Source organism: Lepus europaeus, chromosome 15 (assembly GCF_033115175.1).
Source record: "Lepus europaeus isolate LE1 chromosome 15, mLepTim1.pri, whole genome shotgun sequence".
Taxonomy (NCBI): domain Eukaryota; kingdom Metazoa; phylum Chordata; class Mammalia; order Lagomorpha; family Leporidae; genus Lepus; species Lepus europaeus.
This window is the reverse complement of record NC_084841.1, coordinates 55,709,925-55,736,278: the sequence shown is the minus strand read 5'-3', so window position 1 is coordinate 55,736,278 and position 26,354 is coordinate 55,709,925. Positions and strand designations below refer to the sequence as shown.

General features: G+C 48.8%; 1 protein-coding gene across 4 annotated transcripts in view; it reads right to left on the bottom strand.

The window, feature by feature from the left end:
* Positions 1 to 26,354, bottom strand: part of PIK3R1 (phosphoinositide-3-kinase regulatory subunit 1) — an 86,334-nt gene that overhangs the window by 4,739 nt on the left and 55,241 nt on the right. For 2 of the 4 annotated variants that reach the window (XM_062212166.1, XM_062212167.1), the window contains exons 3-15: positions 22,325 to 22,417; positions 21,780 to 21,854; positions 16,263 to 16,394; positions 15,256 to 15,457; positions 14,993 to 15,072; positions 4,400 to 4,502; positions 3,568 to 3,666; positions 3,284 to 3,464; positions 2,925 to 3,050; positions 1,828 to 1,970; positions 1,426 to 1,602; positions 1,249 to 1,317; positions 476 to 646 (exon numbers count right to left, since the gene is read on the bottom strand). In XM_062212166.1, the coding sequence (XP_062068150.1) occupies positions 476 to 646; positions 1,249 to 1,317; positions 1,426 to 1,602; positions 1,828 to 1,970; positions 2,925 to 3,050; positions 3,284 to 3,464; positions 3,568 to 3,666; positions 4,400 to 4,502; positions 14,993 to 15,072; positions 15,256 to 15,457; positions 16,263 to 16,394; positions 21,780 to 21,854; positions 22,325 to 22,417 (1,651 nt within the window). Of the gene's footprint in view, positions 1 to 475; positions 647 to 1,248; positions 1,318 to 1,425; positions 1,603 to 1,827; positions 1,971 to 2,924; positions 3,051 to 3,283; positions 3,465 to 3,567; positions 3,667 to 4,399; positions 4,503 to 5,953; positions 6,128 to 7,779; positions 8,207 to 14,992; positions 15,073 to 15,255; positions 15,458 to 16,262; positions 16,395 to 21,779; positions 21,855 to 22,324; positions 22,418 to 26,354 lie in introns of those variants that run through there. The other 2 variants (XM_062212170.1, XM_062212169.1) reach the window with 2 other exon arrangements.

Below are 26,354 nucleotides of genomic sequence, written 5' to 3'. Positions count from 1 at the left end.
GAACCTGTCTCTCCTAGAGGACGCTCACCTGGCTGCAGTCAGAACGTGCGAGATTGAAAACTACTCTCCGAACTATTAGGGTGACTTCTCCATTTCTAAGACGGGAGTTTTCCCCACTGGGATCCTCTCTGTTCACCTGTTTCTGGGGGCTACATTACCTATGGGCGTGCTTTCACCTACAGTACCTCAGTGTCAGTGGACAAAACAAAATCCCAACGGAAGCAGCAATGCCTGCTTTGTTCTGAAGAGGAGAAGAGACTCCAAGACTTCCAAGGATTGATTTTAAGCATCGAGATGGACCCTAAGCCCCAATCTTCCAATGAAACAGCAGGGGTGTCTCTATCAGAGCCTGTGAGATACTCTTCCGGCTGGCCCTGAAGATGCTAGGTCTGTGCTGTTATCCTGGAAGCCCCTCCCCGACCAGAACTTGCCCCCAGAGCTGACCGACGAGAAGGACGCGCGTGGAGATACGTACACCACGGAGCAGGCGTAGCAGCCCTGTTTACTGCTCTCCCGGACGAGAAAGGTGCCGTCCCGCTTCCCACGCAGCAGGGTTTCGGCTTTGTTGCGGTTGCTGCTGCCGACGTTCCATGTCTTCTCGTCGTGGTGGGGCAGGTCCTCGTCATCTTCCACCAGCGAGTATTGGCTAGGCGGGAAGCAGAGCAGGTTGCTGCAGGGAGCCCCGGCCTGGCCCGCTCTGGTCCCTTCCCCCGGGGGCTGCCTCAGCCTGCCTCTCTGCCCTCAGTGTTCCGCTCCCCCTGGGCAGCTGCCAACCAACTCCCCGCAACCGGCCAAATTACACCATTTCTGTTTGCAAGCCAGCTACGGTCCTCAAGGTAGCTGGGCAGGCAGGAAACAATCCCATCTATTCAGTTTGATCAGAAAATGGACTGGGAATGCCACCAGTTTTAAGTAATTCAAATAAAACATAGGCATGAAAATATATGAAAACATGATTTTATTTTCCTGTTCCAAAAATATTTTTGGAATTGAGACGTTCACGTCCTTCGCTGTGGACATGCAGGGTCATTTCACAACTTTATGAGCAAAAATAAACACAAGCCCTCCTTAGCTAAACTTTCCTTTTTTAGACTCTGGATGATGGCACTGAATTTATACAGTTTTCTCCCAGGAGATGCTCCAAGCTCGGTAAGATTCCCCACTTTGTTTTAAAAACAAAGCGAGCCGTGCACATTCCTGAAATGAGAACGGGCTCTTGCCCTCGCCCCTGCGTAATTCGCTACTTACTCTTCCGTGTTCTCGTTGCCCAGCCACTCGTTCAGCTTCTTCTGCCGGACACCTTTCTGAGTCAGCCACCTGGAAAAGCAGTTCCGAGAGGCAAACACGTGAAGAACTCGGTCTTCACTCGTGACGTCTCCCTCCCACCGTCGCGCGCTTCCAGGCTTCTGTTTCAGACACACTTACATCAAGTATTGGTCTCGCGTCTTTCTCAGCTGGATGAGGTCTGGTTTGATGCTGTTCATGCGTTTGTCAATCTCCCGGTACTCGGCTGCCTGCTTCTTCAAGTCTTCCTCCAGGCGCCTCCTGCTGTCGATAATCTCGCTGATTCGAGACTTCAACTTATCATAATTGTGCATAATCCTGCAGGCGAGAGAGAGAGAGACAGAGCCATCTGTAAGGACCTGGGGAAACCACATAGGTTCCCCCAAGTTGATGAAAAGTTTCCCGACAGTATTCCCCTAGCAAAGAATGCTTTCTCTTCTTGCCGCGTTTAGATTACACAAAGCACAGAACCCAAGATCGTCAGCTGCGAGGGTTATGGTCATCTGAGCACAAGGACGAGGGAAGTGCGTGTGGCTCACCCACCTTTGTATTTCCTTCTCATTGCCTTCGCGCTTGAACTTTTCTATGTATTCTTTGCTGTACCGCTCTTGGGTTTGGCACTGTTCTTCAAATATCTTTATGGTCTCATTAAATGCTTCAATAGCTGTTCTTTTCATTTGGATTTCCTATGAGACAATTTAATAAGACAGCGTCATGTCTTTCCTAGGATGATTTCTTATGCAAGGAACAAGGACATTTGACCAGTATCGTCAGCCAGCTTTAGGTACAGCTGGCTTGGTGTTTGGCGGGGACTGGATCTAGGTCTCCCTGGGATACCCAAACCCAAGAATGTTCAAGTCCTTTATGTAAAAGGGCACGGTATTTGCACACAACTCACACCTTCTCTCACATAAAAAATCTTGAAGTATCTAAGAGGCGGTAAGTACTATGTAAGCAGCGGCTATCTCGTATTGTTTAGAGGATAATAACGAGGAAAAGACATCTGTGCATGTTCAAATGGATGTGGGTCTCACGGCTACAGGGGGCCGACTGTACTGTTAGTATTTTTATGGGTTTTATGAATTTGAGTCGTTTGAGCCTACTACTACAGAAACACACATTTCTTTTAGGAACTTATTCAATCTATGGGAAACAGCAGCCTGGTTATTTCCTACAGTTCTCGGCTTTGGAAAAGCCATTCCAGTGGACGGCATCTATGTGGTCTTCTCCCTCTTGCAGTGCCAGAACAATGACCCAGAGAGGAGGAAGCTTGCAGGACAATGCTGCAGTAAATGCGGCCTTTGCTTGACATGGTGGGGTGTGTGACAGAGACACCCCCCTTTCAGAGAGCACACGAGTCTGCCGAACTTGCAGTTACTAACTTCCAAGCAGAAATTACAGCCAATCCATCCAACATTCGTGGCTGACCCCTTCTAGTAGCACGTAAAGCTAACCTGTTCAGCCACTTAAAGACTTTACTTAAAAGATGTAGGGGTACTGTGCTGGATGAATCAAATCCTCCTCTATTTCATGCACAAAAACTCAACTTTTTACCTTTTTTCTGAAGCTGAAGGTATTATGTGCCAGGTTCTAATAACTAATCTAATAACTAATAATCTAATCTTTCACAGGGAACTCACCTGGGAAGTACGGGTATACTCTTCATATAATCTATCATATTCTCGGCTTTTCTCTTGAAATTGAGTGTTATATTCATGTAATTTTTTCCCTACAGCTTCAATATTATCTTCTTTAACAACCTGATCCTAAAAAGATGGGAGAACAGAGGAAAAAGGAAAAATTCAACCGATAAGGTAGTTAATCAAATAGCAATTGTTTAATAACATAGCTGACATGGAAAAATCTTTAAAATTGGGATTTTCTTCAGCAATTTTAAGTCGTGAGTGTAAAGGCTTTCATAACTCATCTGCTTGAAAATTAAGTATTAAAAGGACTTTGTCTAAACATCATAACCCATGTAATTAATTGTTTGGATTACCTGTTGGTATTTGGACACTGGATAAAGCAACTTCACATCCAGTTTGGGATTATACTGCGCTAGGGATTCATTCCGGTAGTGGTTTATTAGTTCAACCACAGAGTTGAAGGTTAATGGGTCAGAGAAGCCATATTTCCCATCTCGGTGAAATATTTTGATTAATTTGTTATTTCCTCCTTTCCTGTAAATACAATATAAAAATCACGGTATTGAGATTTGCTTAAAAAAAAAAAAAAAAAAGCAGTGTGTGTAACATCACCCATTTCGGCTGCACCCTGACTCACCTTAGTGTAAGAGTATAATCACCATGCATCTTAGTAGATGCATCTCGTACCAAGAAGGTCCCATCTGCTGTATCTCGAAGTTTCTCGTTCACCTCTTCCCTGAAACGGAAAAAAACCACAAGACCATGCTCACCTAGAGGGCTCGGTGATTATGGGGCCATAGTTCTTTTTTTTTTTTTCAGTAGACTTTCTTTTGCGAGCAGTTTTAGATTCACAGCAAAACCAAGTGGAAAGTCCAGGCAGTTCCCATAGCCCTCTTGTCTCACACACTTGCCTTATGAACTGCATTTACAGAGCTTACTAGTAATTTCTTTACATGGAAATATGATCAATTCCAGTCTCATTATAAACAGGTGCCTGGAGATTTTCTTTTTTAAATGTAGCCACTTTGGCTACTGGTGGTAGATTTTTATTTCTCTGGGGGATCATAGTGTTCTGTGATTTGTCAAAGGTGTCTCCAACCCTTGACTACTCCCCCAAAAGCTAAGAAAAAGTCATTGTGTGTCACTTCATTTCAGGCAGCAACACTAACTCTGCGAGGTCGGAGGGCCTTTGCACGCTGCCTTTAGATGGCGCCACTTGAGCCTGGCACTTCCCTGACCCCTCTGTCAATCATGAGACTTGGCCAGGGGTGTGTTTCCTGGGGCATCTAGCACCCACACTGCTCCACACAGCCCAGTGACTTTTCTGGCCGTCTTTGGACAAGAACCAACTATGCTTCATGCTTATGTTGGATGACATCCTACAAGTGGAGCTTGGCGAGCTGGGGCTTTTCTTTCTCTGAACCTCACACTCCCTGGACCGCGTGACCCAGAAGGGTCGGGAGCCTTACCTTGAGATGTCCCCCCAGTACCATTCTGCGTCCTGCAGGGACATGTTGTTGTTCGTCCCGTTGTTGGCAACAGTAGTGGGTTTTGGTGGCTTGGGAGGCAGTGCTGCAGAGGAAGCAGAAAGACAAAGTTGTCTGCAAACCCGAGCACTAGTGAACATCTCACAGTGCACCCAACATTGCTTTAGATCGACGCTATTTCTCCCTTAGAAGACATTAGAGTTTCTAAAACGTACCCCAATAATTCACAGTTTCAAGCAAGGTGGAAGATTGTTTTTTCTGTTTTTAAGAAAACTATGAAACTGAAAAGAGAAAAAGAAGGGACAGAGGCTCTTAGAGCTTAAGAAACCAAATACAATTCAGAGTAAATCCACAGTCCTGGCATTTTCCACGTCCTGATTCTACTTACATCAAAGTTTCGTGCCTGGTCAAACCCATTAAAATAAGAAACTGAACATATGAGCAGCAAGAAGAACAGGAGTTGGCTTTAGCTGCCTCTTATTTAATTACAACAGACAAATTCGGTCTCTGGCCTCCACAAATGCTGTTGCGGGAATAAAAAGGCTCATCTTCAGCAGTATGTTTTGAAGAGGAGGAACTGGGTTTCTCTAATCTTAGTGTTCCAGGCACTGTTCTGCCAAAAGCCACTTTAAGAAACTCATCTGTGACCTAAATCTCTTTAGTATTCATGTTAATATTCTGTTGGATAAACTGTGCCCTATGCCAGGGTGATTAAAAACCAAGAGAGCCCCCCTTCTCCCCAGCCTCACATCAGTATTCATATAGGAAACAGTTACAAATAAAAACACTGCAGTGTTGGAGTTTCTTAGTTGGGGGGAGTCGGGGGGGGGGGCAGAGCACTGACATTGGAATCAAACAGTTTAAGAAACAAAATGAAGCTAGGATCTTTAGCTAAAATTCTAAGAAGTTTGAAAGCAGTTACTACCTTAATTTAGGACTACAATGATTTCAGGTGTCTGTCTCAGAATAAGCTGACAGACATATTTCAATTTTGGAAAGCCAACTTCTGTATTCGTCACAGTATCTGAACGGAAGAGACAGCAAGCAAAGTCTGCACATCAGAGTTAGGACAGCCCCAGGTCCTGGAGAAGCGGGTTGCAATCACTGCTCTATTTTCCTTGCTGTCCTACAGGACCCAGTGCTAACCCTGCCAAGTGCCACAGTGTTCTCTCCCGCTGTCCTCAGAGCAAAGAAGCAGAAAGGAACAGGCTTTGAATTAAAGGAGCAATATGCAACAAAATAACCCAACTAGCAAAGGGCCACGCTGAACAAAAGACACCAGCCAAGACGTGGAATTGAATTCCTCCCCATTCAAGTAAGAATAAGCATGACCACACACAGCCTGAGCTGCCTGCCTCCACCGGCAGACAGGCAATCTTTAAATTTCAAGCTATGATCCAACTAATTTTTAATCAATGGAACAAACGAATAAAAATAAAATGTAAAAAGGATCTCAAGGCAGCTTTCCAAAAATAAAAGTAAAAATTAAAAAGCCACAACATTAACTAGCTTTCTACAATAATACTGCAAGATTACCTGGTGGATCCATTTCTATATAAAACATCAAGTCTGTGCCACAATTTATATCTGTCTTGGCATATTCTAAATCCAGGTCTTCCATATTCCATATAGTGTTGTACATTTGTGCGAGAGTTCCTTTGGCTGGGCTCCGTTATAAGAAAAGAGTCCGGCTTTCTTTGTAATGGTGTCTTGGAATTCATTTTAAAACCTATAAGTGGCTGCACTGTAACCTATTACATCACACACCCCAGCCAATCAAGTCAGAAAAATGTCACCAGACCACTCCTGCTTCATCAGTTCTCTTCCAGCCCAGCCTCACCACAATCCCAACCCACATTTCCAAGCCGCACCGCGAGACCCGCTCAGCGTTTCGGAAGGTGTTTAATTTGACTGTTCTCCGGCAGCAGTGAGTTTTCTAATTCCTTTTTTATTACTCCGTGCAGCATGGTACGCTCCGCGGTTGGCAGGATGACAGACACCGATATGCTGCGGCTCCCAGCTCCCTCCCCCCACCCCCAACCTCCCCAACGGTGCATCTGGGTTTACAGATAGCCCAGTCCTGCCTGGGTTTAAAAATCTTACAAAAGCGTCAGAATGGTATACTTCAGCCATGTTTTAAAGTCCTTAAATTGCTCCCACACATACTGAAAGCAGAAAGGATCAAGACCTCTGGATATTCAATTTCAGCCTTCCGTAATTCCCTGCAAACTCTACTCAAACGCTGACATGCAAGTACCACATTAGAAAGGACAATTACAGGAAAACGTGCAGACGACAGGACCTCCTCCCCCAAACACTCAGAAGTTGCAATTCAACTTGACAGAGTAAGGCAAATGCTGAACAGGCAGGAGATGCTACTACCCACAGGAATAATCCAGACATAGCTGGAAATATCCATGAGAATTTGAATGTTATGGTTCTAACGAAACTGGGCAAAGCCAGATGCTGCTGCCTCTGACAACCGGAAGAAAAGCAGGCCTAGGATCAGAAGGCAGTTAGGTTTGCAAAGTGTCTCACTGGTGGACGCATCGCCAGGCTAACGCTGCTCCACGGGGAGGGTGATGTCACCTCTTTTTTTTTTTTTTTTTTTTTTGCCTTTCCCCCTTTATCTCACTGCCTCGCTCTGGGGAGGCATTTCTTAGCAGCGCAGAAATCGGCTTCCCCTACAATCTGATGATTCGCACCGGCTCTTCATAAACCATTCTGCGGGCAGCAGCGGCACCTGCGTTCCCACCGTGACCCGATCTCTTTACAAAGGCAGTGTTACAGGCTGGGGAGTGGGCAACGGGGGCTCATTTCGGGAAAACTCGAGTGGGCTCTGGCAATCGTGTCCCTGTCAGCTCCTGGTGAGACGATTTAAAGCACCCAGGGGCCCCTGGAACTTGTCCCCTTAAGGAGCAGCCCAAAGACTCATCTCCCGGCACGGCGCACTTCCCCCACCCTCGCCGGCCCCCCTGCTGCCTCTCCCTTCACTCACACCTTCCTGTTCCCCGCAGGCGTCAGGGGCGCCTACACGCAATTTCCAACCAGAGCGGCCAAAGATGGGGGGTGGGGCAGGGGAGCGATGCCCTCGCATGAATGCAGAAGGAAATTCTTAGTTAGAATGTTGACCGCCCCAAAGTAAGGGGACGAGTCCTCTGGGCTGCAGGACCCCCGCGGCAAGCCGACCCAGGGAGCAGGTGATTCTCCGAGGCCGGCCCCCAGCCCACACCCCGACCCTCCGCGGGCGCCATCCGCCTGGAGCGCAGAGGGGCGCGCGCCCCTCACCCTCCGCCCGCGCGCCCCAGGCAGCGCTCCCCGCGCGCACACCCCGCGCCACCCGGCCACGAAAGGCGACTTACTTTGCAGGTTATGCATTTCAGCGGTTTCCCTTTAAATGCCCGTATCCGACAAGAGGAGGAAAAAAAAAAAAAAAAAATCCAAAAAGCTAGTCCTCCGGCGACCGGGCCAAGTCTTCCCCCTCCCCCGCCCCCCCTCGGAGGCGGGTTCCCGGCGCTCGTGCCCGGCGGCGGCTGCGTGCGTGCGCGCGCGGGGGGCGCGGGTGCAGCGGGGACCCTCGAGCAGCCCCCCGGGTGTCGCTACCGCGCCGGGGAGGGCAGCAGCAGCGCGGGCGCTCGCACGTCGCTCTCTGATAAAGATCGCGGCTTCATGATTAACTTGGGCAGGTTCAAATATTTGCTGAGCTAGGGATTTCGACGGAGGGTGGGGGGCGGGGAGCCCCAGGCCAAGTTGTCCGCGGCTGACAAGTGGCCCACGCCAGCCCCGCTGTCGCACGGGGTCGCCGAGGGCGCGGGAAGGGCCGCGGGGAGGGGACCCGACACCGACACGGCGCTCCGCGCGGCCAGACGCAGGAAGTAGCGAGCGCCGCGGGCAGAAATAGCCCCGGAGCCGCGCCCGCCGCACCTCCTCCCGCGCCCGCAGCCTGCCCCGCAGGTGGCCCGGGGCAGGAGGCCGCGGGGGCGGGGCGGGACCAGAGCCCGAGCCGCCCGGCGCCCGCGCGTGGACGGAGCCGGGGGCGCCGGACCCGGGCACCCCGCGCTCGCGGACGTGCGTGAGAAAGCGCCCTGCGCCCCGTCCCGCTGCCAGTTAACAGTCAGCCGCGATCCACCTCCGAAAGCCGTCGGCTGCACCTGCAGAGCCGGCTCCCACGGGGTGCTGAGACCCGACCCCGACGTGGGGCGCACGGCACCGGCGCGGGGGCCCCGCCGTCGTGTCCTCCACGCTCCCGGAGGGGACGGACGGGGGTGCGGGAGCAGTGGCTCTCGCCCTAGGCCCGCAACCCAGCGCTCCCGAGGGGGCCCCAAGTCTCCCTCCCTGCCTCCCGGCTTTCTTCCCTCAGCCAGAGGGGGCAAAAACTGACAGGCCAAACTGAAGTCCCTTTAAGCGACATGCAAAAAAAAAAAAAAAATGTCACACCTAAATGAAACATTTTTTTTTCCTTTCTGTTTTCTATTTTTAACTAAAACACACACACACACACACACAACCTTTCGCTCCCTTTGAAGACAAGCGGGTCTGTGGGAAGACCGGGGCTGCGGCGAAGCGCGCCCACTCGGCCAAGCCCGTGGGGAAGGCGCCGCTGAGCAGGACACGGGGCCAGTCCGGTGGCCTGAGCGCACAGTCCCTCCCTACCGGTCCAAACGGCCTCTCTAAAGCTGGAGACAACACAGACGCCCGCTCTCCACAGCATCCCTGTTTCCCATCAGAACCTTCCAAGACTAAAATCCCCCCCCCCCCCAAAGGTCCAACAGTGTCTTTTCAGTTCCAGAAGTATCCACTGAAAAGCAGCGCAATCTCTCGTTACAGGGGGAAAAAAACGTCTTAGCCTAGATTTGGGAAGTCTGCTGGACAGACATGTCTCATAGTATGTGTGTGATCGCCAACCATACAGGTTCTCTCTCAGCACTGCGGTGGGAGCCGAGTCTGCGCCCATTGGTCTTTGAAGAGGGACCTTTATTAGCTTAGAGAGGGGGCCCTCTGCTGGCCGAACAGAGGTAGTGACTCCTGCCTGAGAGAACAGGAGCCAGGGCTCAGCTCACCCCACAGGGTAACTTCAACAATGGACAATGGAATTTCAAACTAACTTTGATGCAAACATTTTGGGAAGGCCGAGCATAGTTTTTGCATAATATGCATTTTCCAGGAACTCTCTGAAGACCCCTTGTATGCATGCATTTCACAATTTTTTCCACACCAAAATAAACATCTTTTAAGCCCATTTCCATGAACATTTTAGAGTTCCTTTATAGGTTCAAAATTTCACACAAACTAGTAAGAATGACTTTTACAACCATCCTTTAAACTACGTGGTTCACTAAGAGCTACTGAATCAGAAACACAACATCACAAGCATGGTAACTTGTCACAACATACGAAGCACTTGTCATGTGGCTGCTAAACTCTGTTACGAAAACGTGTATTTTAATGGCAGCATTTATCAGCATTTATCCAGCCACACTGGAAAACTGACGTACACCGGTGAACTTTTACCTTCTGCAGTCCTTAAAACAATGCTTAGCATTTTCCCTGTCCAAGGACTGCTGTAAAGCTCAGAGGCAACAAACAAGCAAAACAGCCTGGTGGGGGAGAATTAGCATACTTACACTGTATCTCCTGATACCTGGGCATAACCATCAGGCAGCAGCTTTCAGGCTGGAAAACCTCATTGCTTTTGCATCATTTATGAACAAAAGACCATTAAAACCAAGGCAGGGTTGGGGGCCAGGGAATGAATGAAGAATGAATGAATGAATGTTTGAGGGGAACGTGAACCTGCCTTCATGATGCTAACTGCAGACAACTCATTATAGAGGGATCTTTCCTATGCTGCCCTTCAAGGCCCTGTGCTTGGGAAAATGTGCGTCTGCCTTTAGAACCCAGGTTTACATCCGCATAAAATCAGACCCATTCTACTAGCCTTTAGGAAGGGCACGCCCGAATCAAGAACTTCTCCCTTGCTGTTTTGCCCTCTGACCATGTCCCCTGAGAGAAAGAGAAGTCTGTGCTGCAAAAACAAATGGAAAAGTGCCTGCTCGCCTCCAACACGTGCACCCCAAGCACATCTGTTTCTCAGCGCGCAAACAGAAGTTGCTCCTTTTTGATAGAGGCCCCGGTGTGGCCTGTCTTCGTTGACTTAGGCCCATCTAAATACATGCACTTTGTCAAGCTTTCGCTTCTCGCCTATCAAACAACCCTCTCATGTCAGCCCGTATTTTAAACCCAATAAAAAATAAATCAGAGAAAAGTAAAACCCTTTGAAAGTCATTTCCCTCCACCTTACTGCTTACTTTAGTGTTGGTTAAAAACCAAGCCCAGGGCATTTAAAACAAGATTTATGAATCAGGCTCTTCAGGATGAATGTTTTGCAATGTGCCAGTGGTTAAAAATTAACTTTGACAGGTGTAGAAGGGCCAGGGGGAGAAAGAGGCATTTATTTTCCACTCTGGGCTTGAGGGTGCAATAGTAGACTTCAATTATGCTACATTAATATTTCTGGATATATCCATGAAATCCGAAATATGTAAAGACACTTATAATGGGTTTCATTCAAACGCACCCTGTGCTAAATGGGCCCCTTTTTACCTTGGTTGCCCTATAGAAATCTACTTTCGCTAGCTAAGTATGAATAGTGTAAACATAACACAGAGTTATTCAAGAAAACCTGCTGTTTGGCTTTAAATATTTTTAAGACTTTCAGGAACAAAAGGGAACAGCAAACTGTCGACAGGGTGCTGCAAGCTCCCCCTGTGTACTTAACCTTTCCAGATCTCAGCTTCCCTCCAGAAAAAGAGAACCCTGCCTTCGGGCTGCTGGTCGCTGGCCCTGCTAAACGAGCTGCTGTATGAGAGTTCTTGGCGAGCTGGGAAGCTTATTCAAAAAAATAAAAATAAAACCAATCGTCGGGATGATTATCCTGCCGTGCCCAGGTGCATGCCAGAAAGGCTCAAAACCGTCCTCGCCGTGTAGAAATGTGTGACTGGCAGCTTCAACAGGCAGGAAAAACTACAGAAGAGCTCCACGCAAGTGGACAAGCAGCGGAAGGGCGTAAACAGACTGCATCGGCAGACTCCACCTGCACGGGAAGCAGGGGCAGGGCTGAGCGGCTGGCACTGTGTGGGACCGCTGCGTACAACTGTACATTTGTACTGGGCAAGGGCACCTGGGCCAGGTGACGGCGGGGCGGGGTGGGAGCATGGTGCTAAAATCCAGGCCACTCCCCTCACCAAGCCACACACACAGAGAAGGCATCCTACAAAAGCGCCTTCTTTCTAAGCTGTGCACCCACTGGGGTAGCAACTGCTCACAGAGCATCCCTTTCAGCGTAGCACTTGAGCGTCTGTAGGCTCCCAGAGGCTCCAGCTCAGCTGGCTGGGGATGTGGGTCAGTGGGGAGGTGGGCCGGATGGAGCTCGGAGGGCGGACTGAGGGAGGCAGAGCTGCAGGTCACTGTGGCTACAGCAGAGGGCAGGGGGACACGACAGGGCCATGCATTTCTGTACAGCTCAGCTCATCTAATCCTCCTCACCGGCCCAGAAGAGAGTCTTACTGCCATTCCAGAGTCTGGAAAACAGTTTGGAAAAGCCGACTTAAGTCAGCGGCAAAGAGCCGAGGCTCAAATCCAGGCCCACGGCTCCTTCCACAGCGGGTGGGATGGGGACCTTCCCCGGGAGGCCACAAACACTGGGTTGTGACTTTTACTCGTGTGACCCACAGGAGCTAATGTCACAGATGTCGTGGTTTATTATGTGCTGGAAACCCAGGAGGGGTCAGGGGTGTTAAAAGCAGCTCCGTTTGCACAGGAAGGCTTTGCCGGCTGCAGGCAGCAGGGGGCAGCAGACACACCAGGCTGCATCCAGGGGCAGCTCCTGGCAGACCTGGCCTGCCCTGGGCCAGGAGCGCAAGGTGGGCCTCAGTTTACTTCACGTCCAGAATGACAGAGCTGGGCAGTGCCTTTCCTCTCTACACTGATGCCTTTTACGGTCCTGTCACTTAGAACGTGTACTGCTTTTGTAAAATTCCAGGCCATCACTTCTGCGCTCTGCATTTGTTTTGAATAAATCTTGAAATGCCAGCAATCCGAATGCTATTCCTCCTTCCCCGATTCCAACTGAACCTATTCTTCAAGGCCACTGTCAGGTTCAATTTCTTCCACTGGCCTTTTCTGTCTCCCTAATACCTTGAATACCCACCAACTGTGCATTCTGTACTTAAGGAGTACTTGCACGCCCCCCACCATCCCCAGTATTTAGCTATATCTTGCATGCTAACGCTAACAGGTCATATCCGAGCTGAGACTTTGCCTCAAACATCAGCATGGCAAGTTCTACGTGGTAACAACCACAAACCATAACAAAACCCAGTGCGGTGCCCCCAGTACACTCACACACACACAGGCTGTCACAAGGAGCAAGGGGTGGGGGTTGTTCAGGGAGAATGCTGCAGCCCTTCCAGGCCTAAGAAATCGCTTCTTTTCCCTGGGGTGCCCTGCCCGATCACCAAAGGAGTTCAGGGTGGCTTCCCTGCAGCGGGGGAGAGAGCCCCAGGAGGTTTCCCCAAGGGAGAACGCAGCCACTCAATTCCAAAGGGCCGGCACGACAGACGGAGGATGGGGTGGGGGGGACACACAAAGGAAAGCACGAAGGTTGGAAGACAACTTGGATTTCAGTTTTGTTAAGAGGCTGCATGAATCCTGGGATGATCTAGCGAATGTTCCCGGCTTTGTCAATCTAGAGCAGAGCAGGTGGAATAAGCCTTCCTTGGAACCAGCACACGGGTTGCTTATTGGAGGGAGGTGGGGTCCTCAGAGCTATCCAGCAGCAGTAAGGGCGCATTATGAAAACAGCCGCTTTGACTTAAGAGATCCCAGTAGTTCAACGGACATCAGTCAGACCAATCAAACCCCACCACGCACTGAGCCACCCTCTGCGTAGCAGAACTTCACGAGCGGGGGTCTTGCCAAGCCCGGCCTGGCTGTCAGCGTCCTCCTCCTGCACTTCCCTGGAGAAGCCCAGGAGGACTGATCCCCTCGCCCTTGGCCGGAAGCAGGGCCTCGCTCTGCCTGGGCTCCAAGACACATGCCAAGCTGCTCAGGCAGGAGGGAAAGGCCTCAGCTCTTTGGCCCAGCGTCCTGCTGGTTCTTGTCCTTGGCCACCTACTCAGTGAGTCTAGGGGTGGTAGTTCAAGTGCCTTGTTCCACGCCCCCACCTCCACTGCTTCCTACGGAGTCCAAAGACAGCCTCTGAACATCAACGCAGAGCTCCCGACGCTGCTAGCAAACTAACCAACGGCCCGAGTAGTGACACGAGATGACACCTTTCGGCCACCCCCTGAGGTCCTGGGCCGTCTCTGCTGACTGTGCCCCCGCTCCCCGATGCAGAGGCCTAACATTCCGAGCATCCCTAGGCAACACTCGGCTTGCTGGCATCTGGGTCTCTGGGGCTGTACCACGCTTGCCTCAGTGAGCGTATCTGACGCCGCTCTCACCTGGGCGCCACATTTTCGGCCTGTCCTCAGAAGCCCTTCCCAATTCCTCCCCCTGGAACGGCCGCCAGCCCCGTCCTCTATCCCAGGCCTGTGGATAGGTTGTGAGTGGAGGCCCTCACCTCTCTCAGGCTGCCCTGTGAGGTACAAAAACCACAGCCAGTGAGCGGGCTGCACAGTACAAGATCATACACAACCTGACTGTCCACTGCCCGACACTGATGACCGGGGCCCGATGCGTGCTCAGACAGAAACACATCATTTGCAGGAGCTACCTATAACAAATTATAAATTCAAAGCGTTTCACTTAAATTCAAGGCATAAATTCGGACTACAAGCAACACTTTCTACGGGTCCTGAGACTTCTTTCTGAGACTTTATTTAAAGGATCCTAATCATTGTTCTAAATGACCAGTCACTCTTGGCTAGCTTTTTGCCAGTTAATAGTACAGTGAGGGTGTTAGGTTTTCCACAGAAGGAAAATGCATCTGTTTAAATTAAAGCCACTGCTAACACAGTCTACATTTCCTGCTTTGGGAGATGGCTAATTGAACACCAGCCTGCTTTCAAAGAAGCGCCTGGCCTGGTCTAAGCTGCTGCAGGGAGCTCTCTGGTTTCATACTGCTTGCATTATTGGGAATGTTTATTTTGACAGACATTTCTCAGCACAGCCACTTCCAAAACACACATTCCAAAATACTTTAAATTATATAGTAATTATAATCCCCTACTTTATAAGTATTAGGAAGAAAAACAAAAATGTCAACAACTAAAACGAACTCCATAAATTCTGCTCAGCAACTACAAGCCTAAAAAGCCAAGGATCCAGAGAGCTCGTCCTGCTCTCATCTAAAGACAGGGGTCACTTAAAACCGACACGTGTTGAAATCCGCATAATATTTAGTACAGTCTCTGCCACCTGGCGATTTTTTTTTTCCTTCAGACCACGAAATACCACATTACTATCAATTGCAATTCTACCAGACACTTCTATTACTTCAGAGGTCAAAAGCCATCAATTTTAAGGCTGCAAAAAATGGCCGGTGAGCGCACACTGGGTGTTCCAAAGCATTACCTGGTGCAGGTTGTCGATCACTCCATTCGTTGCAGATTAAAATTTCTATAACTTTAACGAGGTTCTCAGTATTATCGGGGCTGCAAGAGAGAAGAGTTTTATTAGGAACATATTCCCTAAAAGCAAACTCACGTTCACGTATACGCCCCTACAAACCTGCACGTGTGCCTGGGAAGCCGCACCTTTCAAACACGGTTAACGGCCAATCCATTTGCCACCACCCTCATCAACCCCACCATGCTGGTTTCCTTTCTTTCACTTACCTGGCCGCAGGGAATCTGAAAAGCATAGGGCTGAAAATTTCTGAGAGCACTCTTGCAGTTAAGAGACTCTTGCTGGAGGCTTGCGAGAGCTTGAAGAAGTGTTTTAGCAAATACTGAAGCGTGAGCCAATACTGATGAGGTATGTTAGGCGACCGGATGAGCTTCTTCAACACCTGGGTATATTCTTCGGCGCTCTGTATTTCTACATGTGAAAAAGAAAGGGGCCGGGGGAGAGCAAAGATTCAAAAAGATTGGTTCCAGTCTTTTCCTCCTAGAGTACTTCTGTCCTCTTCTCTAGTTGCAGGAAAAGCCATCCAGAGAAACACAGAGAAAGTCATCCGGAGAAGCACACAGAACTTCTCTGCTCAGGAGAAAATGCATTTTGAGAAAGTAGAAAGTTCAAGGCAGATGGAAATACAAGAAACTCTTCCTGTTAAAAAACCACAAGATGTGCAGGGTGTTCTGGCTAAAACCTGCCCAGCTGCTGGGCAGATTCAAGTGTGATTGGCTGACTGGGAGGAGCAGGAGATGAGTATCGCGGGTTTTGACTTTGAAGGCTATGAACCACAGTTTCCTGTGCCCAAAGCATTCAACTGAGGCTTGGCTCCTAAAGCAGTGCCCCCTCCCTCGACACATTCAGCTAACTACGGCCACTTGGGGACGCTGACACCAACGGCTCTGGTCACCGGGCCCTAGTCCTGGGTCTCTGAATCGGACATGAGTCCCTGGTGTACCACATCCTTCACAGGCGTGGTGGCCTTTGGTGTTACCCATGAAAGGGTACCAAGCAGCCATTTCCACGTGCGCACCGGCTTCCTGACCAGTGAGCGCCTGGGTCTCCTGCTGGCCGCCCATGAGATGCAGTGAGGGAGGGGAGTGTCGGTGGCTGTGCTGGGGAGGGCCCGGGGACCACTGTGGTGGTCTCAGTTCCCCCTCCTTACACCCAGCACTTGGTCAGCTCACTACATGCTCCCCAGGGCCCTGCCAAGAGAGAGAAAATAACCCACCTTGGGCTAAGGAAAGCATCTCGCTGTACACGGCTACAGGGATGACGGGATTGGGTAAATCCAGGAGATAGCGTTTGAAAGCATCGGCTAACACTTGCACATCCATCGCTTCCAGGTCCACGGAGGCTGCGTCTAGGAAACACATTTTAAGAAATTTTTCAGACATTTATTTTAATGTATGAGCAGGGCCTGCTTTCTGAATGTCTGACTTATATCAGGAAGCAAAATGAGGACAAATATAAGACGTGGAGATTATTATTATTATTGTTGTTGTTATTGTTAGTAGTACTGCTCATGGAGGCTGCTCCTGGCATTTGAGTGGAACAGCTTTTTCTTTGTGTAGCTCGGACCCACGCATTGCAGGCATTTAGCACGCCTGGTCCCCTGCCTGGGATGCCAGTAGCATCTTCCCAGACTTCAGGGTAACAAAACAGAACGTTGCTGTTCTGGGCTGAAGCATGTCCGTCCCAAATCCAAATCCCCTGTATTGCAGAAAAGTGACTGTATGTGCAAGACAGGCCCTTGGAAGAGGCCTGTCAAGTTCAAGGGAGACCATCAGCAGGGGCCCTAACTCCAACCTGACTGGTGCCCTTGGCAGGGGAGGAGATGAGTACAGAGAGACACTGGAGCCGCAGGCACGGAGGAACAACGTGAGGATGCGGGTGAGGACTCAGGAAAACCCGACGCTGGCCTTGGACTTCCAGCCCCAGAACAGGCGGAGACAGACTGCTGGCTTCTAAGTCCCTCTAGCTGCGGTATGTTGCACTGGCAACCCCAACAAACCGAAGCGGCCCCCACATTATTTGCAGACCCCCTCTGGAGGATGGTTCTGCCCCAACGGGGCAATGTTCTAAATGTTCCTAAGACCTCAACAGGAAGACGCAAAATGCCAGTTTTCCAGTGTGAACCAACAGCCACTGCGTCTCAGAATCAGCGTTCATCTAACCCGGCAGAGTGCCCGACACCACAGCAGGAGAGGTCAGGATCTTAGCAACCGGTCTCAAAATCGTCCAGAGAAAGAAGTCACACGCTCTCCGAATGTCTCCCCCTAATGCTCACTATGGCTGAGTTAACCTGTGCGCGCTAGACCATCTCAGAAGAAAAGTTAAGACGTGCATCTCTGTGTGGTAAAGCTCTCAGCTGGACCTGGGGTCAAGCAATCTGCCGATGGGTGATGCCAATCAAAACTGCATGCTCACTGTGTGTGTGGCGGCTGGAGTTCTTGGGGCAGAAAGAGGCACACTACCCAGCATGCTGAGGGAAGGGACTGGGGAGCATGAAGGCCCCGGGACATCTAGAAGCCAGGAGAAGCATCTGGCTGCTGCTTTAGATATGCACTGCTGACGTGAAGCTACCTCCAGGAATGGTAGCTGGAGACTTGTGGACTCAACAAAGGTGTGACGGTGCGCTCCACTTCTATCTGCCTTTATGAGCTACACTGGAGAAATGGGAAAGGAGTTCTGGCAATCTACAGCAGAGCGATGGCCTCTGAGTTCTCTCGCTGTAAGAGTATGTAAGGCACTGTCAAGAACCTGGGTAACTGGGTGATTGTCTGGACTAGGCAGTGGCTTGAGAGAGAAGCAGAAAGAATCGAAGTTGACTCCAAGGTGTGTGAGCAGGAGTGAATAGAAGGTGGCATCCTGGGGCTGGCGCCGTGGCTCACTTGGTTAATCCTCCGCCTGCAGCACTGGCATCCCATATGGGCGCCAGGTTATAGTCCTGGATGCTCCTCCTCCAGTCCAGTTCTCTGCTGTGGCCCGGGAAGGCAGTGGAGGATGGCCCAGATGCTTGGGCCTCTGCACCCGCGTGGGAGACCAGGAGGAAGCACCTGGCTCCCAGCTTTGGAGCGGCGCAGCACCAGCCATGGTGGCCATTTGGAGAGTGAACCAACGGAGGGAGGACCTGTCTTTCTCTCTCACTGTCTAGTTCTATCTGTCAAATAAATTAATTAATTAATTAATAAAAAGAAGGTGGCATCCTAGAACCCCCTGAACTAAGAATGCTATGATAAATTCCTCCAGGCTGAGCCTACACCTTGGCCATTCCAGTATCACAAACCAAACTGGCCCCTACCGAGTAGACAGATACTTTGAAAGATAGCCAGGCAACACCACGAAGCCCTAAGAAAAGTCAGGCTGGTATAAGATACGGGTAGGTCAGTTGGAGGAAAAGAATTACGAAACTAAGAGAGGCAAAGGCATCACTCAAATGTCCTGCAAAGACTAATAGAGGCATTTCCCATCCCCATCAAGTGTGGGCGGGGCAACAGCCCTGTGCAAGAAAGACCTGCCTTGGATGTAACGCAGTTCCCGGCGTAATTAAACACTGTCCAACCACCTCGTGTGTGCAGCACCACGGGAACCAGACAGCCACGGACTCCTTGGCAAGCTGCAGATCTCCCAGGTGCTTCTCCTTGCCTGTGTGCCTCATGTAATGTCTCTGCCTGGCAAGTTAATCTTGCTTAATTCGCTCATCTGGAACACTGTGATAAACCATTTGGCAACAGTGATTAAATGTTAAGACTCTAAATAGGCCCACATCCCTCTCCCAGGCAGGGCTTCCCTCTGTGACCTGCGCTGCTTTAGAGCCATCCCCCATGAAGACACTTGGCATCAGCGTGCTCACGGTGTGGGATCACGGGGATCCCTCTTTGACTGACAGCACTTCAGGGGCGGGGACAGAGACTCTGCTCTGCTCTTCCTGCATCCCATGGTGTCTGTGTTCCAGTGAATAAAGGTTTTAAGAGCGATGCTAATTTACCCAAGCTCTTCCTACCATGTGTAAGTCAAAGAGCCCTGCTCACGGCTGAATGAAAGAAATGACCTCACGCAGGGCTTAGGAGAGGCTCACCTCAGGTCAAATTCCACTAGAACTGGGGAACCAGGGCATTTCCTTTATTTTTATAGTAACATAGCTTGTACAGTTCCCTGGCGTTTCTGACTTCCACTCCGGGGGGCTCCTTTTCTGCAAAACAACCACCCTATCGAGCTCTTCCAGGAGCTACCCCACCACTGTCCTGTGATGGATCTGACCAGCAATGCAAGCCTTCAGTCCAAGCCGCAGGAGTGACCGTTCTCTTTTGCTCTCCCTCTCACTGAGTGCACGTGCGACTGGTGACCGGTGGCCTCTCCCTGGAACGGAGCCCCTTCCCCAGCTCATCTCTCTCTCTGTTAGCGGTTCTCCTTGGCAGTGGAGGTGGAGGTGGGAGTTCCCTCTTGCTGGAGACCATCTCAAAATATCCAACGACATTTTTGATGGTCACAATGGGTAGAGTGTGCTGCTGGCACCTAGTGGGCAGAAGCCAGGGATGTGGCTACACGTCTTACAATGCACATTGCTCGCCCCTCGCAACAAAGAATTGTCCAGCCTAAAGTACTCAGAATGCCAAGGTTGAGAAAGCTGGATTCGAGGGGAATGAACAAAGACTTTTGGAGTCAGACCAATCTGGATGCAAGTTATGGCCCTGCCACCCAGCCTCTGAGAGATGTCAGAGATGAGTGATCTCATGGTCAGCTTCCTTTTCTGGCGAGTGACAATAACAGTGACACTGCAAGGCTAATTAGTAGGTGTTAGTAAGAGTGGGCTCTTGTCCTCCCAGACACTGGGTGTCCTTTTTAGACACAGAGTTGGCCAAAAGCCATGGTTTTTGTTTGTTTGTTTTTCAGGTGTAACTGACTTATCTTGGAGCCTCCTCCAGGATATTACAATATGTTTTCTGTACTAAATATCTTTGAGCTGGAAACCATCCTGCTAGGTCCACTCCCAAATTTGGACAATGGCTACTCTTTTTTTGGCCAAAAAATTCATTTGTACAGCCCAGAACTCAAATAAAACCAGTTTTCTGTGTGAATGTTTTGATCTCAATGGGGAAAGACAGCTATCTGTCAAATACATTGTTGACATGAGACTTGGTTGTTTGTTCCAGCTCATGGGTGGTGTACAGTTTTCTTTTTCTTTTTTTTTTTTTTTTAAGCTAACCTACATCATTCTGCGTTGTTCACGTTAAAAACTTAACCACTAGTTCTCAAATAACTTTCAATTTAAAGGTCTCTGATGTCTATACATTTCCTGTGACTTTTCACAAGTTTAATTTGACCAACTTTCTGACCAAAATATATACAAGTATCTGATTTCAACTGGCTAAGAACAACAGTTAGTGTTTCCTTAAGTCCTGCCAAAGTTGCTAGAAATACAGAAACCCCAAGCTTTGCACCGTGACTGCTGTCAGTCAACTTCTTGGCTTGTGCTGTGGGAAGAACAGAGAGCGAGCAGCAGACGCTATGCCCTGTTTGCCTAAGACCGATTTCCCTGGAAAAAGGAAAAATGAAGATTAAGAAAAATGTTGCTTAAGTTGCAAAGTGTTTGGGCAAAGCACTTCAAGTCAGAGTTTTTATGACTAAAGACCTAGGCCCATTCTTTTCTCCTAGAAACATCTTTTCCAGAAAATTTCGTTAAGTTGCCTCGCCTCCAATTCTCATTTTCTGAATACCATGTGGGCGTTCTTTGTACATTCAATCTTCTGGAGGAACCTCTAGAATGAGGTTTCACTTCTTTTAGTTCAGATTCAGTTAGGCGGATGCGAGGCAGAAAAATTATTTTTCTGGGAGGAAAAAGGTATTAAGGAATGAAGGATCTGAGATACTCCAGAAACTGATCTAAGAAGACAACTTGTCAGAACGATGGCAGATCAATGGATTAGTACAGTAATCTCTATAAGTTACAGAGGTCTTGGAGGAGGGGTGGGCAAAAATAAGGCCACCACTTGGCTGGACCAATTAATGTCAATGAATGTGCTCGAGATGGCTTGTCCAACTCACGAGAGCCCACTGCCTTCAGCTCTTCCCAGCTTCACATTCAGGGACATCGTGTAGGGTAGCTTGAAATCAACCACGGAGAGAGTTACCTACACTCCAGAGAAGAGCAGATGCTACAGCCCAGGGCCTTTTCTGCCCAGAGAGCTGGCTCACCAGCACACCACTGTATTGTAGTCTATATGGAGAAAAAGCAAGCAGCAAGTAGGAAAAGGAGGTGGCGAGTGAGTGAGCCAGATGGAAAGAAAAAGGAAAACGAGAAGGAAAGAGACAAGAGAAAGTTTGAAAAGGAAAGGTAACAAAGGAGGATGCTGGCTTAACATCTGTTAAACAACATAGGCTAATAAGTATTTTTTTAGTGACCTGGATGAATGAGATGCAGACCCCAGCAGGACCAAGGAAATACAGCAGATATGCAGAGCCAGAGAGATCTCAAGGCTTGACTTCTCTCCTTTGGAGTTCCTGCAGGAGGGCCAGGGCTATGACTGCAGCCAGCAAGCCCATGGGCAGGCATGCACACACCAAAGGGCTGCACCAGTCTACGCTGCTGTCTCAGCAGGGCAGAAGGACCCAGGCACGACTTCAGAGGTCACTTCTGATGTACAGTGTGGCAGGGACTGAACGACAACCCTACGTGTGCATTACCCTATAATGGAAAGGTGACAGCTATCTGTCCCACGGGTGTTTGCAGCTCTCACACACTCACCACAATCAAGAAGCTGTCGTAGTTCTGTAGGGTTGCTGGAGCTTGGCGTTCTGTAGAGAGTTGAACATTCCAGACCTAGGACACAGAGCAGACTGTGTAAGCACAACACGGCCCTCTGGAGAACCTGCGAGCCTGCTGCCAGACACATTCCAGTTCCCATCCGGCGTCTATTCTAGACGTGTCCCAAACATTCCTGGACATCAGCTCCTACTATTCATCTTATCTGGTGTGTCTATAATCTTGGCAAAGCCACCTGGCTACTAAGAAGCAAGTTATTCATATTTATTAAATGACGAAGAATTTCGTGGCGTCCATACAGTAACTGCACGCTAACCTGCAGTCAGAAAATGTGGGCCAACATTTCTTTTCCAATGCACAGCCCCCCCAGTGCTTGTGTGTCGAGCACAGCGTTTGCACACAGCAAGTGGTTAAGAGATTGATTTAATCAACGTGCCAGAGACAGACACAATTCTACCAGCCATGAGGTAAGGGCCCAGCATCGGACCAGATTCCCGATTCCCGTTTCCCTCGGGTGGTCTGGTTACCTTTCTTCTCAATGGCTTCCAAGAGCTTGATAAGAAGAGGCGGGGCGACATCGGGAGGGGCGAACTGCTCTGCAAGGTCTGGAAGCGTGGAAGCTGCAGACAAACAGAATCCCACCATTATATTTAATTTGAGGTCGCTAGGTGCAGTACACCACATGAAGAGCATTAAATACCAAATGACGTAAACTCAGGCCTGAGCAAGAAGGACCCCCACAATAGGCTCTGCACTTTTGGGGCACACAGGCCAGGCTTCCTCTTTCTTTCCAAGGATACACTCAGCGTGATCTACCAAAATCCCCAAGTTTCCTGCCAAATGGTATCCTATGCCACCCACGTGGGAGACCCAGAAGGAGTTCCAGGTTCCTGGCTTTGGGCTGGACCAGTCCCAGCCATTGTGGTCATTTGGGGAGTGACCCAGCAGATGGAAGACCTCTCCCTTTCTGTCGCTTGCTCACTGTCACTCTGCCTTTCAAATAAACATTTTTTAAAAAGATTTTATTGAACAGCTTGTTAAGATGACTTCTAACTAAACTATCTGGGTGTGGGTACTTGGGCCTGCTCCTGTATTCTTGCCCCAAGCTCTGCAAACGTGAGGGGTGATGGGAAGATATAACTGATGATCACTGCCCACTTGACATCAGTTTAAGTCCCTGTGTGATTGCCATTGAAGCCTCTGCTTGCTGACTGTGTCTTGGATGATTAGTTAAGAAATGCGACTGCTTTTATAAGTTGTTTTTCCCATGCTTTATTTGCAAGTTTTACTACTTGTGATGATACAAAAACGTCAAATTGGAGGACAGTCATAAATTACTTTCTTCAACACCATATTGATAACCAGATCTCACTTCCAAAAAAATATGAATCCATTTTAAACCAAAATCTTTTTCTCAATATATGCCAGAAGAGGGAGCTAAATATGTTCACCTCAAGTTTCTCAAACTGCAAAATATAAATGACCGTCTCTATGGAAATATCTACGTGTGCAACCTGCTTATGAGCCATCCGTGAAGAACTTTTTAGACAGTTAAGATCCATCACTTGCACTATTACATAGGCATCGTTTATATAATCTAAGATTGTCTAAACACATCTTTGTGATTTTATCTCAGTGAGATTCGAGGGAGAAGGGATTCTTTATTGAGCCATACAACACACAGAGCAAATTTCTAAGCCCTTAATGCAAGTATTAAGAATCAACAGAACAACAACAGATTCATGACACAAAGGCCATGCTATCCAATTTGCATCTCCGAGAAGTAAGAATGGTTTCAGTCGTCTTGCAAAGCGAAACTCTGGCCCGAGACCCTTTTGGGCTGCAGTGTCCTCTAGCATGGACAGACACACAGGAGAGCGCCACCTCACTCTGTCGGCCATCTAACCACCCAGGATGAGGAAGAGCTACGTGACACAGCAAGGTCGGATAGCAGCGCTGCCCTGCAGAAGTTTCTATACAGATGGAAGCGTTCACTACTCCTGCTCTGCACTAAAGCAGCTACTGGCCACGGCGGCTACAAGTGCACAAAACACGGTCATGGCACCTGCGAAACAGATTGTAAGTGATGTGAACTGAGGAAGTGATGCGAGCTAGCGACCATGGTATGGGAGGGCATGGTTCTCAGAGCCTGAGCTACGGCAGATGTTCTCAATGGCAGGTGAGAAGACTCTGGGGTTGCTTCGTGCCGCAAAGCCCCCAGCACAAAGCGGTCCCCGAGCATAGGGCACCCTAATGAGGAGCTGGCCCTGAAAGGTCGGCCGCCCTGTGACCTGGAGGCCTGTCCTGCTACACATCGCCCTAACACAGTCTGCACTTCCTAGGGGCAGGCCAGATGCACCACTTCCTGCACACACAGTTACAACGGAGACCACCAGGCAGGGATGTCCTCTCTCCTGTGCTCCCACACCTGAGGACTTGCTAGGAATACAGATTCCCAGGTGCCACCCTAAGTCCCTAGAATCAGCACATCCAGGAATGGGGCAGGTGATCTGTTTTGTGTTCGTAACAAACCTTGGGACACTCAGTTTTGATAAGAACATTCATGTGAGTGATCCCCTGGGGGGAAAAAAAATCCAGCAATGACATCCCCCAAATCTCTATAAATGTTTAAATGTGAATGCACCAGAAAAGCACTTAAGATAGGATTACCTTCAAAGTTTCCAACTTTTTAATGAAAAATAGTGTAAAATAAGGAAATACGGGGACAGCGCCATGGCTCACTGGGTTAATCCTCCGCCTACGGCACCAGTATCCCTTATGGGCGCTGGGTTCTAGTCCTGATTGGGGCACCGGATTCTAGTCCCGGCTGCTCCTCTTCCAGTCCAGCTCTATGCTGGAGGGCAGTGGAGGATGGCCCAAGTGGTTGGGCCCTGCACCTGCATGGGAGACCAGAAGGAAGCACTTGGCTCCTGGCTTTGGATTGGCGCAGCGCCGGCTGTAGCGGCCACTTGGGGAGTGAACCAACGGAAGGAAGACCTTTCTCTCTGTCTCTTCTCTCACTGTCTACAACTCTACCTGTCAAATAAAAAAAAAATTTTTAAGGAAATACTACGAAAGAGCACACCATCTCATTTCCTCTGATAATGGTAAGCCACTTCCTTGCCTTAGATGGAGTGGGTGATCAGCTCACAAAAATACCCTCTCCTACAAATACCTCCTGTGCTCAAGAAAACATAATAGAAGGGAAAAATACAGCATAGAGAAATGTTACTAGTTAGGATTCACTACTGTGTGCCTCTCTTTAACAAACAATTATTATTTATTTGAAAGGCAGACAGAGACATCTTCCTTCCATGAGTTTATCCCCCAAATGCCTACAGCAGCAGTAGGGTGGCACCTACAGCAGCTGAAGCCAGGAGCTGGAAACTCAGACTGGGTCACCCGTACAGGTTGCAGGGACCCAGGGTGCACATGGGCAAGAAGCTGGGATCAGAAGCAGAGCCCAACCAGAACCTAGGCACTCTGATACAAAATGCAGGCATCCCAAGCAGTGTCTTCACTGTGCACCTTGTACCTACCCCTGGTGTCTTTGAGCCATCCCAGGATTTAGTGCACGCCAAAACTCAAAAGGCTTAAGATTAAGCAGTAACTACACGGACCTACATATCCACACAATGCTCATGTAACTAACTTGCTGGACTCCTCTCTCCCCTTTCCCTCATAAATTATACAGGCATCATTTATTTTAAACAAACAAAAAACTTTAATGCTGGCACTGTAAATGGAATTACTTAATACAGGTTTATCTCCTTCTAGAATCTTATCAACATGATCATTTCTGCAGGCAAATATGAAAGTTAAATTAAATGATAATTAAAGATTTCATCTAATTATGATCGAAATACGCACCCAGCAGTTGTTACACTGCTAGCTTGGCAAATGCTACATGTTAAAAATGTTCCCATCTCTCCATTTCAGCTTGAAAAGCTAAAAAAAGCAAAACTTCTCTTTTTCCTTTCACTGTTTTTCTTTGGCAAAAAAGAAAAATAAATACTAGTTTACCAGCAGCATCCTGAGCTACAAAACATCATTTGTTTTACTCATCCAGGTGTTTCTGAAAAGCACTGGGGCAGCCACAGGGAGCTAGGAGAACACTGGATCTTTTCTCAAAATTCACATCAGATTACATCCTTTAAAAACGAAATAATAATAATAAAAAAACAACATACACACAAACAGCAGGAAATACAAATGCTTCTTTTGTGATACTGAGTTTCATATTGAATTTTTAATATTACAAAAACTTCATTGCTCCAAAGTGTGAATCTAAACAGTTGATCAGGATGTTTACAATGGGAGTTTTAAAGGTTCGTTTAATAAGGAGAGACTTTTTAAAATAAAATAACAATCCAAGGATTTCGTATTCCTTATACAATGTCTGTGACTCAATTCTTTTCCCCTTTAAAATACTCAGAGAATGTGGAGGCCCTGATCCAGAGGCCTCAAAGTTCCTAGGAGCCACTTAAGGCAAAAGGACCAATTACTATCCTTTGTACAACAATCAGAGAAAGAGAAAGAGACAGAGAAGACAGAGAG